The 22391-nt window shown below is 42.1% G+C and overlaps 1 protein-coding gene across 3 annotated transcripts in view; it reads left to right on the top strand.

Moving 5' to 3' along the window:
- Positions 1–2897: 2897 nt before the first annotated feature.
- Positions 2898–22391, top strand: part of LOC122550803 (spartin) — a 30318-nt gene continuing 10824 nt past the window's right edge. For 2 of the 3 annotated variants that reach the window (XM_043692076.2, XM_043692078.2), the window contains exons 1-4: positions 2898–3048; positions 14770–15617; positions 18142–18339; positions 19403–19532. In XM_043692076.2, the coding sequence (XP_043548011.2) occupies positions 14772–15617; positions 18142–18339; positions 19403–19532 (1174 nt within the window). In that variant the 5' untranslated portion in view covers positions 2898–3048; positions 14770–14771. Of the gene's footprint in view, positions 3049–9389; positions 9551–14769; positions 15618–18141; positions 18340–19402; positions 19533–22391 lie in introns of all 3 variants that reach the window. The other variant, XM_043692077.2, reaches the window with a different exon arrangement.

The raw sequence follows: 22391 nt of genomic DNA, 5'->3' as shown, positions 1-22391 counted from the left end.
GACTGGAGCAACTGGGCTTGTATACCCTTGAGCTGAAAATGTGTTGCTGGAAAAGCGCAGCAGGTCAGGAAGCATCCAGGGAACAGGGGAATCGATGTTTCAGGCATAAGCCCTTCTTCAGGAATGAGGAAAGTTTGTCCAGCAGGCTAAGATAAAAGGTAGGGAGGAGGGACTTGGGGGAGGGGCGTCGGAAATGTGATAGGTGGAAAGAGGTCAAGGTGAGGGTGATAGGTCAGACTGGGGTGGGGGCGGAGAGGTCAGGAAGAAGATTGCAGGTTAGGAAGGCGGTGCTGAGTTCGATGGATTTGACTGAGACAAGGTGGGGGGAGGGGAAATGAGGAAACTGGTGAAATCCGAGTTCATCCCTTGTGGTTGGAGGGTTCCTAGGCGGAAGATGGGGCACTCTTCCTTCAACCGTCGTGTTGTTGTGGTCTGGCGATGGAGGAGTCCAAAGACCTGCATATCCTTGGTGGAGTGGGAAGGGGAGTTGAAGTGTTGAGCCACAGGGTGGTTGGGTTGGTTGGTCCAGGTGTCCCAGAGGTGTTCTCTGAAACGCTCCGCAAGTAGGCGGCCTGTCTCCCCAATATAGAGGAGGCCACATCGGGTGCAGAGGATGCAATAGATGATGTGTGTGGAGGTGCAGGTGAATCTGTGGTGGATATGGAAGTTTCCTTTGGGGCCTTGGAGGGAGGTGAGGGGGGAGGTGTGGGCGCAAGTCTTGCACCTCCTGCGGTTGCAGGGGAAGGTGCCGGGAGTGGAAGTTGGGTTGGTGGGGGGTGTGGATCTGACGAGGGAGTCACGGAGGGAGTGGTCTTTATAGAATGCTGATAGGGGAGGGGAGGGAAATATATCCTTGGTGGTGGGGTCCGTTTGGAGGTGGCGGAAATGACGGTGGATCATGCGCTGTACATGGAGATTGGTGGGGTGGTAGGTGAGGACCAGTGGGGTTCTGTCCTGGTGGCGGTTGGAGGGGCGGGGCTCAAGGGCGGAGGAGCGGGAAGTGGAAGAGATGAGGTGGAGGGCATCGTCGACCACGTCGGGGGGGAAATTGCGGTCCTTGAAGAAGGAAGCCATCTGGGTTGTACGTTTTTGGAACTGGTCCTCCTGGGAGCAGATGCGGCGGAGACGAAGGAATTGGGAGAATGGGATGGCGTTTTTACAGGGGGCAGGGTGGGAGGAGGTGTAGTCCAGGTAGCTGTGGGAGTCGGTCGGTTTTTAGTAGATGTCAGTGTTGATTCGGTCGCCTGAGATCGAAATAGAAAGGTCGAGGAAGGGGAGGGAGGAATCTGAGACTGTCCAGGTGAATTTGAGGTCAGGGTGGAAGGTGTTGGTGAAGTGGATGAACTGTTCAACCTCCTCGTGGGAGCACGAGGCGGTGCCGATACAGTCATCGATGTAGCGGAGGAAAAGGTGGGGGGGTGGGGCCAGTGTAGTTGCGGAAGATGTACTGTTCCGCATATCCTACGAAGAGGCAGGCATAGCTGGGGCCCATGCGGGTGCCCATGGCTACTCCTTTCATTTGGAGGAAGTGGGAGGATTGGAAAGAGAAGTTGTTCAGGGTGAGGACCAGTTCAGTCAGTCGAAGGAGGGTGTCAGTAGAAGGGTACTGGTCGGTACGGCGGGAAAGAAAGAAGCGGAGGGCTTTGAGTCCTTCGTGATGGGGGATGGAGGTGTATAGGGACTGGATGTCCATGGTGAAGATAAGGCGTTGGGGACCGGGGAAGCGAAAATCATGGAGGAGGTGGAGGGCATGGGTGGTGTCCCGAACGTAGGTGGGGAGTTCTTGGACTAAGGGGGACAGGACCATGTCAAGGTATGCGGAGATGAGTTCGGTGGGGCAGGAGCAGGCGGAGACAATGGGTCGGCCGGGGCAGTCAGGTTTGTGGATTTTGGGCAGGAGGTAGAAGCGGGCGGTGCGGGGTTGTGGGACTATGAGGTTGGAGGCGGTGGATGGGAGATCCCCCGAGGTGATGAGGTCATGGATGGTCTGGGAGATGATGGTTTGGTGGTGGGGGGTGGGGTCATGGTCAAGGGGGCAGTAGGAGAAGGTATCTGCGAGCTGGCGTTTGGCCTCAGCGGTGTAAAGGTCGGTGGGCGTTTGGCCTCAGCGGTGTAAAGGTTGTATACCCTTGAGTTTAGAAGACTGAGAGGGGATCTGATTGAGATATATGAGATTATTAAAGGATTGGGCACTCTGGAGGCAGGAAACATGTTTCCGCTGATGGGCGAGCGCCGAACCAGAGGACACAGATTAAAAATACGGGGTAGACCATTTAGGACAGAGATGAGGAGAAAGCTCATCACCCAGAGAGTGGTGGCTGTGTGGAATGCTCTGCCCCAGAGGACAGTGGAGGCCCACTCTCCAGATTCATTTAAGAAAGAGTTTGATAGAGCTCTCAAGGATAGTGGAATCAAGGGTTATGGAGATAAGGCAAGAACAGGATACTGATTAAGGATGATCAGGCTCGAAGGGCAGAATGGCCTACTCCTGCACCTATTGTCGATTGTCATAACCCAGGTCTCCTAGGCCCAGAGACAGGGACTCTACCGCTGCACCACAATAATCCCCGTGGCCGCTGGTTTACAGACCGCTGTCCAAGACCAGTTTGTCGACCAGGAGCTGCGAACCCAGATACGGCAGGTGTCACTGGAATCACACGCGGCCCATTTGATTAAATTTACACGTCACGTCGCATTCGGACACACGCAAAAAAATAAATAAATAAAACGGGCGGCTCGAAAAGATTCGGCCCGGTTTTCAAACGTCCTCCTCACCGAAAAGCGTCCCTCAGCCTCCTCGTTGCTGCTGCAGACGACTGCAAGGGCACGTGACCGCGGCATGACCTTTGTCCTCTGCCCATGTGACCGAGGGTCACGCGGTCACCGAGGGGAATAACGTCTATCTCTACTCCGAGCAGGGGGATGGCTCTTTATTTTTCTTTTTGAACAAGTTTAGCTGCGGTTTGCGGCTGTTTGGTGCGGGCTGGAGTTTGCTGCGGTATCCCATTTACTCACCTTTGCCTCCCATCCCGTGGGCAGCCTTAAAAGGTACTGATCCTAAACTTTCTATTGGCCTAACTTTGGTGGTTGGGGGGAAGGATGGGCTGGGAAAGACTAACTGTCTTCCAACACCGCGCGGGCATGTGTGGGAGGAGGATACAAATGTTAGAAGCCAGAAACAGAAAACGCTGGAGAAACTCAACGCCTGGTATTATCTGCAGTGAAGTAATGATTCGGGTCTCGTGACCCTTCTTCCAAACATGCACAAAGCAAGTTCTGTTTGTGTTTAAAAGTTGAAAGATCTGCGGATGCTCGAAATCAAAATTTTAAAAATAAAATGCTGGAAAAGCCCAGCAGGTCTGGCAGCATTTGTGGAGAGAAATCGGAGTTAACGTTTCGGGTCGAGTGTCCCTTCTGTGTGTGTTTCGGTTTTTCCAGCATCCACAGTTCTTTGAGGATTTTGTTTTAAAGGACGTAAACGTTTCCTGTTTGCACTCTTGAAATTGACAAGCTGTAATTTTTAAATTTTGCTGCCCCAGGATCTAGATTCCCTGAACAGTAAAAATAACTTACAATTCCACTATTAAACCACTTGATAATTTCAAACTCCATGATTAGATTAGCTTCCAAGCTTCTAATCATCAGGCTTTTGATTTAATGTGGTCATGTGCACCTAAGTACAGTGAAAAGTTTTGTGAGCAGTACAAACAGATCATACAAAACAAGGATATATTGCTTATAGGGTGTATGGACACAGCAAGGGATTACAAGGTTAAGGCTGCACAGAAGGTGCACAAAGCAAGATCAACATTATTTGAAGTTAGAGAGGACCCCAAAGTTTGAGAGACGATTTGTAGCTTGGGTGCTCATTGTTGTGGTTCTGTTCGCCGAGCTGGGAATTTGTGTTGCAGACGTTTCATCCCCTGTCTACGTGACACCCTCAGTGCTTAGGAGCCTCCTGTGAAGCGCTTCTGTGATCTTTCCTCCGACATTTGTAGTGGTTTGAAACTGTCGCTTCTGGTTGTCCGATTAGAGAGGTCCATTATGCAGTCTCTTAAAAACAGGGAAGAAGTTGTTCTTGAGCCTATTGGTATGTATTCAAGACGCTGTATCTTCTGTCTGAGGGAGGAGGTTGGAAGAGTGTATTGCTGAGGTGGGAAGGGTGTTTGGCAACCTTCTGTGGCAATGTGAAGCAATGCAAGTTGATAAATCTTACAATTTTTTTCTGTAAGAGTCATTGAATTTGCATTGTACTCACCATGATGGTGTACTGGCTTTTTTTATTTGCAAATTACTCCACCTTCAAGAAATTAGCATTACACTTTATTGATGTGCAGTTTATAGTATTTAACTCTGACTTGCATTTATACAATACAGTACAGCACAGGAACAGGTCCTTTGAAACACCAAGCCTGTGCTGATTTCTAATCCTTATTCAGACCTACTACTTATTGCCTGTGCACAGTTTCTATTCCTCTGTTCACCTCCTGTTCATGTGTCTATCAACATATGTCTTAAATGTTGCTAACGTGCCTGCTTCCACGATCTCCACTGGCAGTGTGTTCCAGGAGCCCACCAACTGAAAAGGTTTCCCCACACTTGACCCCTATACTTCCCCCCTCTCCCCTTGAACTGTGCGTTCTTGTAATTGACCTTTCCATCCGGAGAAAAAGCCTTTGAATATCCACCCTCTCTATCCCTCTCATAATTCTGTCGATCTCTATCAGATCGCCCCTTAGGCTGTGCCTTTCCAGAGAAAACAATGAGTTTATCCAATTTCTCATCACTAAAGTCCTCCAGACCTGGTAAACCTAGTCTGCACTTTCTGCTAAGCAGCCACTTCCTTCTGGTAGTGTGGAGATCAGAACTGTGTGCAATGTTCCAAATGTGGCCGAACTAAAGTTATACACAGTCATAACGTAATTTGCCAACATTTATATTTAATGCCCCAGCCAATGAAGGCATGTGTGCTGTATGCCGCCTTGTCCATCTCATCCATCTGCCACTCTCAGGGAGCTGTGGAACTGTACACCCAGACCCCCCGATGTCAGTGCTCCTAATGATTCTGCCATTTATTGCATAATTCAATCTTGAATTTGATCTTCCAGAATGCACCATCTTGCATTTGTCTGGCTTAAACTTTAGATGCTATTTCTCTGCCCAAATCTGCAACCAATCTGTATCCTGCTGTATCTTTTGACAATCCTCCTCACTATTCACTCTGCCAATCTTTTTGGTGTCATCCACAAACTTACTAATCAGACTGCCTGTATTTTCCTCCAGATCACTTATGTAAATTACAAACAGTTCATAACCTCTCTTCTGTAGACAGATATCCCAAGGTCAATGATCAAAAACATTGAGAGATATTATTGGAAAAAGATTGAAAGCTTGGTTAGAGGTAGATTTATCTTGCAAATCTTCTATTTGCAAGATATAGAAATCCTGCAATGACTATTTCAGGAACTAGGTAGCAGATTAAAAAGCAGGACTTCAAAGGTTGTAATCTTTTTGGGTTATTCCTGGTGCTACCTGCTAGTGAGTGTAGGGATAACTATGGCATAGATGAATGCATGGCTGAAATGTTGGGCCAGGAGGCAGGGCTTTAGATTACTGGGTTTGTTTCTGGGGAGGATGGCACCTGTACAAGTTTGGTTTGCATCTGAAACAAATGGCATCAACATCTTTGTGGGAAAGTTTGCCAGTGCAGTGGGTGGAGGTTTAAATCTATTTAACAAGGGGATGGGATAGGGAGTGGAGTGGGGTGACAGACAAGAACAGAAGGAGAACTGATTTAGACTAAAAGGCAATGCAAATATCATCAAATTCAGGTGCAAAAGAGTATGGCAAGGCTGGATTACATTTATTTTAATGCAAGGGCTATTGTAAGTAAGACAAATGAGTTGAGGGTGTTGATTTAAAGCATAGGCTTGTGATATTGTTGCTATCTTGGAGACATGGTTGAGGGACGAGGGGGAGGACTGGCACTTCATTATTTTGGGATACAGAATCATTAGACAAGATAAGTAGGAAGGGTGTCGCAATATTAATCGAAGTCAATTGCCACAGTAAGGAGGAATGATATTGTTGGTTCATCAATGAGGCAATATGTGTACAACTTAAAAACCAGTAAATGCCTGGGTTGTATTGTAGGTCCTAAACAATCTCGACATGGAAAGATGGATGTGTAGGCAAGTCTCAAGTGTAAAAACAATTGGGTAATAAAGATTTCAATTTCCTTCAATATTAACTGAGATAGACAAACTAAAATGCTTTCGGGAGTGTTATCCTCAAGCTAGGAGAGCTTTTTGGATGCCCTACAAGAGTTGGGGAGGTATTGAACCTAGGTTTAAAAAACCAAAATGAACAAGTGGTAGGTGTGGCAGTCGGAGAGCACTTCAGTGACCATAATTCATGAAGGTTGAAGTTAATTATGAGAAAGAACTAAAATGGATCAGAAATGAAGATTGAGTTGTGGAAGGATGATTTTTGATGAGGTAAGAGTTTGGCCAAAGTGGACTAACAGCTGCTTGCAGGAAAATCTGCATCAGAACAACCCAATTGTGATTGCACAAGAAGTTTTTAATTAATGTATAGCAACTGAAATAATGTTTTTAAAAAATTGTCAAATGCAGAAGCCCAAAATATTTGCAGTCCTAACTTAATCTGTCTTTCAATGGACTGAGCTTTGGAAAAGACCAGTTGTCCTTTGTTATGCCATACCTTTAGAGCAGATGGATCTTGAAACCAGGCCTTCGAGCTTAGAGGCAGTGACACCTACCACTGTGCCACAAGCACGTTCTCTGCCCCAGTTGTCATTTAAAATTAGTAAATTGACATGAAGCTGCTAATAGCACTATCTGCAAGCTTGTAAGGAATGTTGTTAGATTTTCTAAATCCTAACACTTGATCCATTCGTCTGAGACTGGTTTGAAAGAAAAGCTTTAATTTGCTTTCTATATTGTACTTTCCTCAAATAGCCATTGATATGAAAAATGACTCAGTCTGCACTTAATTAACTTTTTTTTGAAGGACTAGCTAGGATTATGTGGGAAGCAAGAGAGGAAATTGCAGTACCGTTGGCAATGATCTTTTCGTCTTCACTGTCAACGGGGGTGGTACCAGTGGACTGGAGAGTGGTGAATGTTGTGCCCCTGTTCAAAAAAGGGAATAGGGATAACCCCGGGAATTACAGGCCAGTTAGTCTTTCTTCGGTGGTAGGCAAAGTAATGGAAAGGGTACTGAGGGACAGGATTTATGAGTATCTGGAAAGACACTGCTTGATTAGGGACAGCCAGCACGGATTTGTGAAGGGTAGGTCTTGCCTTACAAGTCTTATTGAATTCTTTGAGGAGGTGACCAAGCATGTGGATGAGGGTAGAGCAGTGGATGTAGTATACATGGATTTTAGTAAGGCATTTGATAAGGTTCCCCATGGTAGGCTTATGCGGAAAGTCAGGAGGCATGGGATTGAGGGAAATTTGGCCAATTGGATAGAAAACTGGCTAACCGGTCGAAGTCAGAGAGTGGTGGTAGATGGCAAATATTCAGCCTGGAGCCCAGTTACAAGTGGAGTTCTGCAGGGATCAGTTCTGGGTCCTCTGCTGTTTGTAATTTTTATTAATGACTTGGATGAGGGAGTCGAAGGGTGGGTCAGTAAATTTGCAGATGATACGAAGATTGGTGGAGTTGTGGATAGTGAGGAGGGCTGTTGTCGGCTGCAAAGAGACTTAGATATGATGCAGAGCTGGGCTGAGGAGTGGCAGATGGAGTTCAACCCTGCCAAGTGTGAGGTTGTCCATTTTGGAAAGACAAATAAGAATGCGGAATACAGGGTTAACGGTAGGGTTCTTAGTGAGGTGGAGGAACAGCGGGATCTTGGGGTCTATGTTCATAGATCTTTGAAAGTTGCCACTCAGGTGGATAGAGCTTGTAAGAAGGCCTATGATGTATTAGCGTTCATTAGCAGAGGGATTGAATTCAAGAGTCATGAAGTGATGTTGCAACTGTACAGGACTTTGGTTAGGCCACATTTGGAGTACTGTGTGCAGTTCTGGTTGCCTCACTTTAGGAAAGATGTGGAAGCTTTGAAGAGGGTGCAGAGAAGATTTACCAGGATGTTGCCTGGAATGGAGAATAGGTCGTACGAGGATAGGTTGAGAGTGGTAGGCCTTTTCTCGTTGGAACGGCGAAGGATGAGGGGTGACTTGATAGAGGTGTATAAGATGATCAGAGGAATAGATAGAGTAGACAGTCAGAAACTTTTTCCCCAGGTGCAACAGAGTGTTACAAGGGGACATAAATTTAAGGTGAAGGGTGGAAGGTATAGGGGAGATGTCAGGGGTGGGTTCTTTACCCAGAGAGTGGTGGGGGCATGGAATGCGCTGCCTGTGGGAGTGGTAGAGTCAGAATCTTTGGTGACCTTTAAGCGGCAATTGGATAGGTACATGGATGGGTGCTTAAGCTAGGACAAATGTTCGGCACAACATCGTGGGCCAAAGGGCTTGTCCTGTGCTGTATTGTTCTATGTTCTATGTAACTGGCTTATTGAGGATGGCATTGAGATTTTGAGGAGTTAGGATTCAAATGCAAAGGTTCAAAAGTGATCATCTCTGGATTCTTGAATCATCTATCAATTGGGATAGAATCAAGTTGTTTGGTGAATTAAACAAATGGCTCAAACATTGGTATGGGAACAAGGATTTTCGACTCTTGGAACACTGGCGACAGCTGGTATCAAAAAGACATACACTAATTAAGTGTGCAGATTGAGTCATTTTTCATATCAATGACTATTTGAGGAAAGTACAATCACCTGATGAAGGAGCAGCACTCCAAAAGTTAGAGCTTCCACTTAAACCTGTTGGACTATAACCTGTTGTTGTGAGATTTTTAACTTTGTACACCCCAGTCCAACACTGGCATCTCCAAAGCAGGAAATATAGGTGGAGTCAATGGATGGAGGGCGAGTTTACATGATGTTCTGGGCTGTGTTCATGACTCTCTTTAGTTTCTCGCAATCTTGGGAAGAGTAGTTGCCATACCATGCTGTGATGCATCCTGGTAAGATGCTTTCTATGGTGCATCTATAAAAATTGGCAAGAGTCTTTTTGTGGACATGCTGAATTTCCTTAGCATCCTGAGGACGTAGAGATGATGCTATACTTTTTTGATCATTGTGTTAACATGGGTGGAGCAGGACAGATTGTTGGTGATCATCACTCCCAGGAACCTAATAAAAACGGAAATTACTGTGGAGGCTGTAGATCAGAAACAAAAACAGAAGTTGCAGGTCTGGCAACATCTGTAAAGAGAAATCAGAGTTAACATTTTGGGTTCAGTGACCCTTTCACCAGACCTGAAATGGTAACTCTGATTTCTCTTTACAGATGTTACCAGACCTACTGATTTCCAGGAACTTGGTGTTCTCCAGCATCTCCACCTTACATTTCTGATGTGGTCAGAAGTCACACAACACTAGGTTATTGTCCCAATGGGCTTATTTGAAGTCATAAGCTTTCGGAGCACTGCTTCGTCAGGTGAAGTGGAGGTAAGTGCACGGGCAGAGAGAATTCGAAGTAATTAAGTGTGCCAAAAAGATAAATATAAATAGTGAAAGTGAAGTGTTGATTGGCTGAATAACGAGTCTCTTGCAGTTTAGATTTTGTGGAATTGAGCAAAGCAAGTTAAAATATTTGTTCTGGAATTTAAGCTTCATTGGACTGGGCCAATCAAATTGGCAAAGGAGATTAGTTTGTTAGTTTCCCAGAAGAGTACATTGTGAAATTGACGAGGGGGTAAATCTGTTTTAGATCTAGCATGGTGCAAAAGGCACGTTTAATTAGTAATCTCAGTAAAAGATCCAGTGTGATTGAATTCTGTGCTAAACTTGAAAGTGACATACTTCAATTACAAACAGATCTTGAACATAATGTAAATATGAGGGAAAACTTGTTAAGTCGATGGGGCTAATAGAGTAAAAGGTATACTGATACACTATGGAAACCATTTCAACAAACAATTCAAAATTTTCTACAAAAGATCATTCCATTGAAATGCAAAATAAACACTGGCTTATTAAGGAAACTGATAGATTAAAAGTACCGTATAGCAAATAAAATGGCAAAGAATTTTGTGTGTTGGGGCTATTTTAGAAACTAATAAAAAGCCGGTACAACTTTTGAATTTTAAAAAGGGAAAAAATAGAATATGAATTCAACAAGCTAAGCATATAAAATGTTTTTACATGTCTGCCAATAGAAAAGTAGTTTACTCCCTTTAGTGATAGAGACCAACAGAAAAAGGTATGAATATGGAAATGGCAGTGATATTGAACAAATAATTTATCTGCCATCACAGTAGAAGATACGATTCCGATGGGTAGCTGAAGGCTTAAAAAGAATGATGAACTTGAGGTAATCAGCAGAGAAAATGTATCATAGAAACTTGAGACTAAACATTGAGTCTTGATGGTCTGTAATCTAGGTATCTAAAAGAAGCACTTGTGGGAAAAGTGGAGGAACTGGTTATGACCATCCTAAATTCTCAGGTAGTCTCACCAGATTGGAAGCTGGAAACCAGCAAATGTAATATACTTGGATTTTGAAAGGATGTTCAAGAATGTGTCACACAAAAGGTTTACACTCCTGGAAGGGGATTGAGGATTTGGGAATACTGTATTGGCGTGGATAGAGAAATGGTTAATGGACAGGTAGCAGAGTAGGGATGAAGGGTCATTTTTGAGTTGGTGGAATGTGATTCATGAAGAGTGCAAGCATCATTGCTGGGGCCTCAGCTGTTTCTTATCTATATTAATGACTTGGATAAAGATTAAAATTAATGGTTCCATACTAGCTGATGATACATTTGAATCTTGCCTTGTAAACTGGGAGGGGGATTCAAAGATGCAGAAAAGAGAAATAAACAGGTTAATTACGAGGGCAACAAGATGGCAGATGGAGTAAGTGTAGACAAATGTAATGTTCTTAATTTAAAAGTAAGGATAGGAAAGTAGATTTTTAAAAATTATATGAAACTTGCAAATGTTAATGCTCACAGGGACTTTGGTGTGTTCATACAAGAAATGTTTTGTTATCACACAGGTATGCAAAGCTGTAAGGTAGGTAAATGATATATTGGTGTTTAAAATGCAAGGGGATGGGTTGTCTGGCTGACTCAATTTCTTGGTGTTCTTGGGTAAACTAATGCCTATAAGTAATTCAAATATTATAAAAGATTAATTGATGAATATTGGCATTTTGTTTGCAACTTTTATTCCATGGTAGATCCAAAGCTGAATTTCAGAATCGGTGATCAGTACAGTCTATGGCGAGTTAAGATTGAACCACTAAAATATCTTGCTATATCTTCAACTGCCAAGAAGCTGACGAGCTGATTGGAAACCCATCCATCCTGCCTTTTGTTTTTAAAGAACTAATTGAAATTGAAGATTCTCCGGGGTGTATCCCTTTAAAATAGCTTGGTGCCAAATAGAGTTAAGATGCTTTATACTTTTGTGAACAGAATGTTACATTGTGAACAACAGTAGTCATTGTGGATAGTGACTTTTCATAGTAATCCTAATCACATGATGTTTTGTTCATAAGGTATCACAATCAGCTATTGTGCTTTCATTTTGCAGTTATTCCTTGTAGTACTTTATGTAGCTGAATTAAAATCCAAACATTGTTTAATAAAGCTGCATGAAAGAGGAAATCAGTGCTGCTGCTTATAAAAATGATTTGCAGCTTTGAAAAGATGAACTTGATCCTTTTATTATACATTTTTTGTTTTTTGTAGTGATGGTATGCTTCAAGCACTGATCAAATTTCATGAATTGCATTATCAGTGCATATATCCATATTGGCCCTTTTGTTGATTTTGGTTTTGTAAAAATGTTTTCAAGGCATACAACATGGAAACCTTTGGTCCAATAGTCAATGCAGACCATGTTCCCAAAATAAACTAGTCCCACCTGCCTGCGTTTAGCTTGTGTACCTCCAAACTTTTCCTATTCGTGTACTTATCAAAATGTTTTTTAAACATTATGACTGTACCTACATTCACCACTTCCTCTGGGAGTTCATTCCACACACTAGCCACTGTGTAAAAGAAAAGTTATTCCTTGTGTCCTTTCTCCTCTCATCTTAAAAGTATGCCCCCTAGTTTTAATTCTCCCATCTTGGGGAAAAGACCTTTGCTATTCACGTTATTTATGCTCCTCCTGATTTTATAAGCCTTAATAGGGTCATCCCTCAATCTCGTATGCTCAAGTGAAAAAGTCCCAGCCTATCTTTATAACTCAAATACTCCATTCCTGACAACTTTGTGATAAATCTTTTCTGAACCCTCTTCAGTTTAATAATATCCCTCTGATAATGGGGCGATCATAATTGGACACACTGCTCCTGAAGAGGCCTCTCCGATATCCTATACAATCTCAACATGACATCTCACTCCTATACTGAAAGCTCTGAGCAATGAAGGCAAGCATGCTAAATGCCTACTTGACTACCCTATCTACCTGTGATGTGAATGTCAAAGAATTATGTACCCGAACCCCTAGAGGTCTCTGCTCTACAACATTGCCCAAAGCCCTTATTTTAATTGTGTAAGTCCTCCCTTCTTTGTTTTACCAAAATGCAATACCCCCCATTTATCCAAATTAAACTCCATTTGCCTCTCCTCAGTCCATTGACTCAGTTGACCAAGGTCACTTTGTAATCTTAGATAACCTTCACTGAACACTGCATCACCAATTTTGGTGTCATCCACATGTCTCTTATATTCTTATTCCAAGTCATTTATACAAATGACAAACAAAAGTGGACCCAAATCATATCTAAAGTGTGTGCCTAGCACTTCAGCTGAGGCAAAACTAATCTCTTAAACAAGTTCAGCGTATCCTGTTTGCTCTTGCCTCTATTAATAAACCCAATGCTAGTCTACCACTTTCAATAACTTGTGCACAAATACACTCGGGACTGTTTGCCCTGTACCCACTTTGGCGTGTGCAGATATTTTCGAATCATTCTGTTCAGAGATGTCATTATACACCCAAACAGGTTACTAATCATGCCACCATACTGAAACAACTCTTCTCAAAGTCAAAAATAATCATTGATCTAATTATGACCATGACACACATCCTTCCTTGTCCTTCTTGACCTGTCTGCAATCTTCGACAAGTTGAAAAGCAAACTCTTTTTCTACATTATTCAGCTGGTTGGGAATGGCAGCTCATTCTGTTTCTGTGACTAGAAAATCACCTGTGCTGTCTTCTCCTACGTTATTACCTCTCGAGTCTTTCTCTTGAATCTATTCCTGACTATGCACTGTCCTCCTATTTCTCATCGAAATACTCTACCTTGGCAATGTTGCTTGAAATCTGCACATCAGGTCCCATACATACACTGGTGCCACTTTCGTCTACTTCACCACCATCCTCTCAATCCATATCACATTATCTTCACAATGTGAGATTGCTTTTCTGACACATGAACTAATGTGTTTTTCAGCTAAATACTGGGATTGTTGAACTGCTGTCTTCACTTCCCGTCACAAAACTAAGGCTCTCAGCATTCTTTTCTTGGCAATTCTGAAGTCGAACCAGATTATTCACAGCCTTCATGGCGTATTGAATCTTAAGGAAAACTTAAACTGTGCATCATCCATAAAAATCTGTTCAACCTTTTACAGTATTGTTTGGTTCATCCATTTGTGGTTTCTAGCTTCTTACCATTTAGAAAATTTTGGACTTGTTTTCCTCAGGCTCCAAGCAAATGAACTTGTGTGTTTCCACAATTGAAGTCTCTCTGCTATTGTTTTGCTGACTCAGTTAATCGAGCAATATCCCTTTTGCAACATTCTGCTCCCGTCTACACTGTTATACTATCTCATGTAATGCCTCCAGCAAATTTGTATGACTGTTTTAAATCTTTGTTTTTAAGCTTTGCATCATATTTAGAAATGACTGATGATAAAACAAAGTACTGAAGAAACTCATCATGTTTGGCAGCATCTGTGGAGAGATAACAGTTCATGTTTCAAACACAAAATGACTCTGGAAATGCTGAGGCCAATTGTAGAACACTGTGATCACAATGAGTTATATTCTGCCACTGAGTAGCTGTTGTCCCCCTCACCCCAAACTCCTAATAAGTTTGCCAATATGTTGCTTGCACCTCCACCCCAACATGTATGTTTAAGTCCTTTTGATCTTTTAAAAAATTCAGATTCACTTATGGGCTGAGAGCATCGCTGACTAGGTCAGCTTTTATTGCTCCTCCCTAATTGACCTTGAAAGATGGTGGTGAGCTGCTGCCTTGATCTGCCGAACTCTATTTGATGTCAGTGCACCCACAATGTGATTTAGGTAGTGAGTTCCAGGATTGTGATCAGTGAAGTTCATAAACTTTGAGAAGTCCAAACACTGCTTCATTGGCATTCTTAGTGATATGTGGCAAGCATCCATGTTCTGATAAATCCATAATTCTGTTGGCTTTATGTGTGTTAAGGTTTTGGGGCTTGGACAGTATCTCATTCTGTATACTTGTTGGTTGTATGTTGAATTGTATGTAATATATTTGACCTGAGTATCTTTGTGGCATTCTTGTGAGCTATAATGAGAAAATATGGAAAGTCATTCCAGGTCTAACGTGGGAGATCACTGCATTTGCTTTAAGTTGTATTTACATTCCAGTTCTGCTTGTTTGGTTTTAAGTCTGTCAAAACATTTTCTTTTAGATGTATTTCTTTATTTCTGTTTAGGTATGAACCACTGCAACCTTGCAAATATGAATGCAGCCGAAAGTCTGAATCGTATTAAGGAGGAATATAAAGAGGCATTTACCTTTGTTAATAAAGGGCTCACTGCAGATGAATATGGTCAAAAAGAAGTTGCAAAGCAGTATTACAGGCAAGGAGAGAGCCATTTAATTAAAGGATTGACTATTCCATCAAATAGTCCAGAATGTACAGGTCCCCAGTGGGACAAAGCCCGTCAAATGCAGAATAAGATGAGTGCAACATTAAATAATATACAAACAAGGTTATCTATTTTGGAGCATGAAGATAACTCAGTGGTATCTAATCAAACAAACCAATTTTCTGAAACTTCAGGACCTGACAACTCAAAAGTGGAGTCAAGACTATATCCAGTTGTGCCAAGACCTTGTGAAGAGAAATTTTCAACATTGACAAGCACTCTGTCTGACACTCAACCTTCTGCTATGAATGTGAGTCCAACTACCAATGGAAGCTCCTTGAATGTAGCGGCTGGTTTGTCACCAGACGCTCCATCTGCATTGAATGAGTTGCCCCCCGTATACACACCTGAGGCTGTGGAAGGACACAAGACCATTTCCTATGGAACTGAATCTGGTGAATTTGCTGTTATTGGCGGTGATGCTATTGGACAAAGCACCCATCCTCCTCCATTGGAATCACTTGGCATAGATGCATATGAGCTCATTTTAATTGAACAAGGAGTGCAGATATTCTATGTAACACCTGATGGGCAAGTGAGTGCACCCTCATATCCAGGATATCTCCGTGTTGTGACATTTTCTGATTCAGATGCTGGTGCAGCACAAAATCGGCCACCTTCCTTTCTGCAGGTATGTTTTTAGTTTATTGCAGAAAGTTTATTTAACATTTTGTAGTTCCAAATGTGTAATCTTTTTCACAATTTATACTGCGCTTCAGAACGTTTTTGCAAGATAATGATTTGAAGGGAATATGGAATTCTTGTATCATATAAGAGGTTTGGATTTTGAAATTATTTTTAGGAGATGTGTGTGATGAAGAATAAAACAAAGGCTAGAACTTTGAGCCATTTACCAAGAATATTCTGTTTTGCTTTTAGGAAATTTTATTGACGGTAAATAATAGCAAGTGCTGGATAGCATGAGAAATTAAGGAATAAGGGCAAGACAGTCTCTTCACCAACATTAAGTGTCAATGTTCAAGCAAATGTATAAGAAAGCTAAATCTAGAGTAGAATGCTGTAAGAATGCATATTGCCTGAGATAGAAAACCTATGAAGAAATTAAAGCCTATAATTTTCAGTTTTATAAATTCAAACTATCTTTTTATTAAACATTAAGCTGGAATTAGAAAGCTGAGAGGAAATGGTTTAAAATGAAGCACCATTAAATAGATTTAACTCCTATGTTTGGATATTGAATATTGGGCCTCTGTTTAAGAGATTAAATGTGGAAATTGTCTTTGTCCCCATGTCCACCTTTTTACAACTATGCTAAAAGTAAAAAAATTCAAACAAACTTTTGATTTTGAAAACACTTTGCTTCAGCTAAATCTACAGAACTTATGACTTGTTCATTTGATAATTGTGTTCCACTGTGCCAATGGCATTCAATGAGTTTGTCCTTTCAAAAGGTTAATGCATAAATTTGTCTTGAGCCAATGAATTTTGTGACATATTAAACACAAACTAGTCAGAATAAATTAAAAATACAACCTTGACAATATTTCTTTGAGTGATCTCCTGTGCTATTTTCTACCCTTGCATCATAGCTGCAGTCTTCCTCCTTTATCAGATGGATTATCATGCAGTGCAGGTTAAGTCACGAACTGCTCTTCTGTATCCCTTTCTTGCATGGACTCTTAAACCCATTCATCCTAAACTCTGGTCAGTGTCATTGTCTAGCTTTTTAAACTGCAGCTTGTTATACTAACATGGATTTTTTTTGGGTAAAATGAGCAATGTGAAACAATCCATACTTCTGATACCTCTCCAGTCTTCCATCTTGTGGTTTCAATGTGCTCAATGTATCTCGAGAGAGCTTACTTTTACTGATGTACGTAGTATGTCTCTAGGTTCCTTCACTGTAGCCCACGCAACCTATCTCTGTGTTGCTCAGTAAAGTTATTAGTATGTGGTTAGCTTCCATGTGCATGCTTTCCTTTTTTTTTATCCTAAATGTTATAACTATGAATGCCTTGTTTGGCTGCTGGTCTCACATTAAATAATGCATGTTAACCTTTCTCCTCTTCAACATTTTTGACTTTGGCCACAGAAACTCCACATGGACAGTCACCTGAAGGTGGAAGTGAACCCAGGTCCTTGGTGCTGTGCGCCAACAGTGCTAACCACTGAACCACCATGCCACCCAAATACCATACTTTATTTTCAGATTTTTCTTGTAGCTGCTTGCTGACACTAAAACTACTCAAACTTTGAGTTTTAATTTCCACATCCCATATCTTGCGTTTGTAACATTATTCACTCAGTTATGGAATCTAATCCAGCCTTAAGTCCCACACAATTCTTTGTTTTCAGTCCAGTTACAAATTTCTCCACTCTTGTTCTCATTCAGCAAGTGCCAAATCTACTGTTAGTAGATGAAACTTTTGGCTAACTACTTTTCCCTAAATTCAGCCATTGCTTTCTTAAATGCCTTGCTATGTGCCTCCTTGTGTTCAAAATGTCTTTGGTCAATTTTATGATTCACGTACCCACACTTTCACGTGCAGCTTTTGCAGCTTGTTAGGGGCGGACCATTTACACCATATCAGAGCTGCAAGTTTTTTTCTACAGTGCAAATGTACCTTTCACAATATTTTTAATATTCTAGTGTCTGTCATGGCTCAGTAGCAGTGTGCTTGCTTTTGAGTTAATGTCGAAAAATTTGTCTACTCTGGCTTGAGTATATAATGTAGCCTGACTCCAGGGAGGGAATATTACTCTCAGAATTACTAGTTTTCAGATGAGGCATTAAATTAAGAATAATTTCCTACCTTGGATGGATGTCTTGAGATCCCATGGCATTACTCAGAGGAGCAGGTGAGTTCTTCCAGTGTTTTGGCTACAATTTATTCCTCAACTAGTGCCTGAAGCAAATAATCTGGTCACTTATTTCATTGCTATATGTGGGAGGATGCTGTGCACAAACTGAGTGCTGTATTTTCTTACATGACATTAATAACTGTGCTTCAAAATTAGAGCTAAACATTGTCTTCAAATAGTGTAAAGTATCATCTTGAATATCTGATTTTAACTTGGCATAATTAGGCCTTTCATGCACAGATGGTAATATAAAAACGGAGTGAGTGAATATTATGTTATTTGAGTTAATTTGTAGATGGATGTAAAATAATTTTCATATTGTTTATTGTTAGGTTTGTGACTGGGTGTATCCGCTTATACCTAGCCAGTCTCCTGTACTGCAGTGTCACAATGGAGTCTACATGTTTCCTGATATAATGTCACAAGATCCTGGTGTCTACGTTGGAGTAGTACTATCCTCTGAGCTTCCACAATCGGACAGAGAACACTTTGAAGACTTGCTGAGACAAATGACTTATTTAAAGGTCCAGGTAACTTCAGGGATTGAAAGTTTGAAGCTGCAAAAAAACTCCAGACAAACTTTCAAGCACTTGATTCAATTAGTGAAGTTTTAACAATGATAATGTTTGGAGAATGTTTTAAAAATTGACATTAGCTAGCTTAGCACTGCCATCTGATTGTTGGAAAGGATGCAAAATGATAGTGTTGCCATCGCTAAGTAGATTAAATGGGTAAAGAATATCACAGGCATAAACTAAATTTACCAAATGTAAATAAAGAAAAGATGTGTCCTAACCAATGGTTTATTAATAAGAGGTAATATAACCATATAAGACCAGAAAAATTCCAGTTAATTTTCAGTTTGAGCTTGACTCTGACAATGCCAGTAAAAATGCTCGAATGCTCATTGCCGCTAAACGCTGAGCTGAAGAAGAAAAAGGGGGGGAATAAGAACGAATTACAGACTATTGAGCAGTTGATGGAGAATATGGTAATCAGTCTAATGAGAGTCCCAAGAAAAAATCTTTTTTTTTAAAGAAACATGTATGTGCATTGACATTCTTGAATAAATTTGATTGAAATCTTCTTTGTTTATTCAGACTTCAGTATATTGTTCAAAATTTGGAATCTGAATAGTTTACATTGTCGTAGACCTACATGAACAAAATGATCCTACCCAAGGCAGTTTCCACTGTAGTAGACAGAACTTCAGATAGGAGATGAGGGACAAATGCTTGTGTTTGTGTGTGAACGCATTTTTTAACTTACAGTCTTTGTGCAAATATTAATGCAATACTCCAGACTCTCTCAATGTGATGAACTCTTAAGTGCCCTACAGATAATTAGGCTTGGGTAATAAATGCTGACCTAGCCAGTGACACTCACGTCCTATAAACAAATTAATTTATGAATCTTTTGGATACATAAATTCCTGGATGATTATAATCTCTAATATTAATCTTTTGTATAAAACAGTATAATCCTGAAAGAAAACACTAATTTGAGTGGTAGCTTTTAAGTGACTGCTAATAAGCAACCAATCTTGTACTGTGAATTCAATTACATTTTACTATTTATTTATGTATTTCGTAGGATCCAGAAGCTTCAGCTGGAGAACTTAATTTGAGCCAGACTGTTCCGATTCACCGTGAATTACAAGCTACAGACCAAGATGCTGTTCTACCGGAGTGGAGTGGAAAAATGGCTCGTGGAATTCTAACTGGTAAGCAGTTCATGTTAAAGAGAGAGAACTGTGTTTTTAGAAGATATGAATGTCACCATCAGGAATGGACTTTGAAAGTGCTCACAACGTTTTGAGTTGCTGACTGATTCTTCTGAATTTCAATGTTGGATGTAAAGCAGGAAAAGCACAAAGGGCAGGCAGCATCTGAGGAGAGGGAGAGTCAACATTCATCAGAAATGTTGGATGGCAGTGGTGGAACTGAGAGATAAAATATAGGGCGGTTGGGGCTGAGAGGAATGTAGTTTGGAAGGTGATGGGGAGATACAGATGGGGGGGGTGATGGAGTGGAGAAGTGGGAAGGAAGATGGACAGGTGGGACAATTAAGGGGGCAGTGCTGAGTTGGAGAGTTGGATCTGGGATGAGATGAGAGGAAACTGGTGAAATCGACATTGATGCAGTGTGGTTGGAGGGTCCCAAGGTGGAAGATAAGGCGTCCTTCCTCTAGGTGTCAGGAGGCTAGACTTGCATGTCCTTGGCAGAGTGGGAAGGGAATTGAAGTGGTCAGCCACGGGGTGGTGGGATTGTTTGGTACGCATGTCTCAGATGTTCTCTGAAACATTTCCCAAGTTGGCGTCCTGTCTCCCCAATGTAGAGAGCAGACCACATCGAGAGCAACAGACACAGTAGATGAAATGTTTGTATTTGCAGAAAAATATCTGCTGGATATAGAAGGGGTGAGGGGGAGGTTTGGGCGCAGCCTTTACAATTTTGCTGTGGCAAGGGAAGGTGCTGGGAGTGGAAGGTGGGTTGGTGGGGGATATGGACCTAATGAAACAGTTGCGGAGGGAATGGTGTCTGTGGAATGCTGATAGGGATGGGGAGGGCAATATATCGCTGGTGTCTGACTCTGAAACGGCGGAGGATGATGCGTTGTATCCGGAGATTGGTGGGGTGGAAGGTAAGGACTGGGAGGGGGTTCTATCCTTGTGGTTGGAGGGGTAGGGTTCACGGGCTGAGGAGGTATGGGAAGTGGAGGAGATGCACTGGAAGGCTGTGTTGATCATGTGAGAGTGGAGATTGTGGTCCTTTAAGTAGGTGGGCATCTGGGATACTCTGGAATGGAATTGCTCCTCTTGGGAGCAAATGAGGCAGAGGAATTCTGAGTAGGGGATAGTGTTTTTACAGGAGGGTGGGTGGGAAGTGTAGTCCAGGTAGCTGTGGGAGTTGGTAGGTGTGAAGTAGATGTCAGTGTTGAGTTGGTCACTGGAAATAGAGACTGGGGGGTCCAGAAAAGGGAGGGAGGTGTCTTGAGATGATCCAGTGTGGAAGGTGTTCGTTAAGTTGAACTGACATGTGGATCCTTTATTGCTCAAGGATTCAAAATCTATGGAATACTTTTTGAGGGAGTTTCAGGAGTCTCTATCAACTTAGGCACGTCTTTGCTAGGGGATTAGGTATTTCTATTTGGCTAGTCAGAAACGATAAAGGTGAACAGCAGTGTCTACTTGAGATGTTGCTGAAAGCCGCTGAGGCTGCACATTTTGCGAAGCCTTCGGTGACCAAGCTATAGTGGGTCATAGCCCTCCGGGCCGTCCTGAATTCAGTACTTCCACAAACCTCTAACCTTTTGTTAGACAAAGACTGTTAGAGTATAGGGATATGCCAGGGAAGTATTTAGTGTATCTTGATTAGGAAACTAATATTTCCCCATATCCTTAAGAAGGGGGAAGGTTCCTGAGGATTGTGCTTCATAGAGACCCATCTCTCTATTACATTCAGATTTGAAGATTTTGGTGCTGAGATTGGAGAAGGTACTGTCTGATATTATTGTCAAAGAGGACCAGATGGGTTTTATAAGGGGCAATAGCTCCTCTAATAATATTAGAAGGTTGCTGAATATGGTCCAAGCATGTCAGCAACGATTGATCCAGGGGTTGGTGATTTCCTTAGATGCAGAGAAAGCATGTGACCAGGTGGAATGGTCATATCTCTTATGTCTTAGAGTGGTTTGGGCTGGATGGGATTTTTGCTAGGTGGGTGGAGGTTTTGTTTGCCATTCTCTGGTCTTGGTCGTCATCAGCTGGGTGACATTTGGGAACTTTAGAACTGGCAGGAGTAGTTGTCAAGGCTGCCCCCTCACTGTTTGTTACGTTGGTGATGGAGCCGCTGGCAGAAGCCATTTGTCAGAATGTCCACATAACCACTCCGGAACTGGGATAGAGAGGACACACGCATACACTGTGTGCTGATGTCCTCCTGTTTATATCGGACCCAATGACCTCCATACCCCATCTGATACAATGTGTTAATTCATTTGGAGCTATTTCAGGATATAAGATCAACTTTGCAAAGTTGGAGGCTCTGCTTTCGGGGGACCTTAAGGAAGTGCCAGAGGTTGAAGGGGCCCTAGGTTCCCTTTTAAGTGGTCGTGGGCAGGTTTCCAATACTTAGGTATTTTTATTACCCCCATATTTGATCGGTTATTTTGAACTAATGTTGTTCATCTGTTTTCACAATATTAGACGGGATCTCCAGAGATGGGAGCTCTTCCAATTTCATGGTTGGGCCGAAAAGTCCTTATTAAGATGAATGTCCTTCCTTATTTGCTTTATCCTATGTGTATGCTCCCTATAATATTTCCCAGGTCAACATTGTGGAAGCTTATGGGTTGCTTTAGTTCTTTCATTTGGCATCATAGGCGGCCCCTCATCAAACTAATTGCAGTTGCCTTAAGGATGGGAAGGAGTTGATTTCTCAGACATTAGGAGGTATCAATTGAGTTCTCTGCTGTCCTTTTGTGTGCGATTGGGCAGGTAACAATCCAGGCTCAATATGGCTGGATATCGAGGCCTCCCGGGCAAGGTGCCCTCTTGTTAACCCGTTGTTCATGGGTAAGA

The sequence above is a fragment of the Chiloscyllium plagiosum genome, unplaced genomic scaffold (genome assembly GCF_037043375.1).
Source record: "Chiloscyllium plagiosum isolate Xiang-an unplaced genomic scaffold, Cpla_swu_hap1 HiC_scaffold_6, whole genome shotgun sequence".
NCBI classification, from domain to species: Eukaryota; Metazoa; Chordata; class Chondrichthyes; order Orectolobiformes; family Hemiscylliidae; genus Chiloscyllium; species Chiloscyllium plagiosum.
This window is presented reverse-complemented; position numbering and strand designations above follow the sequence as displayed.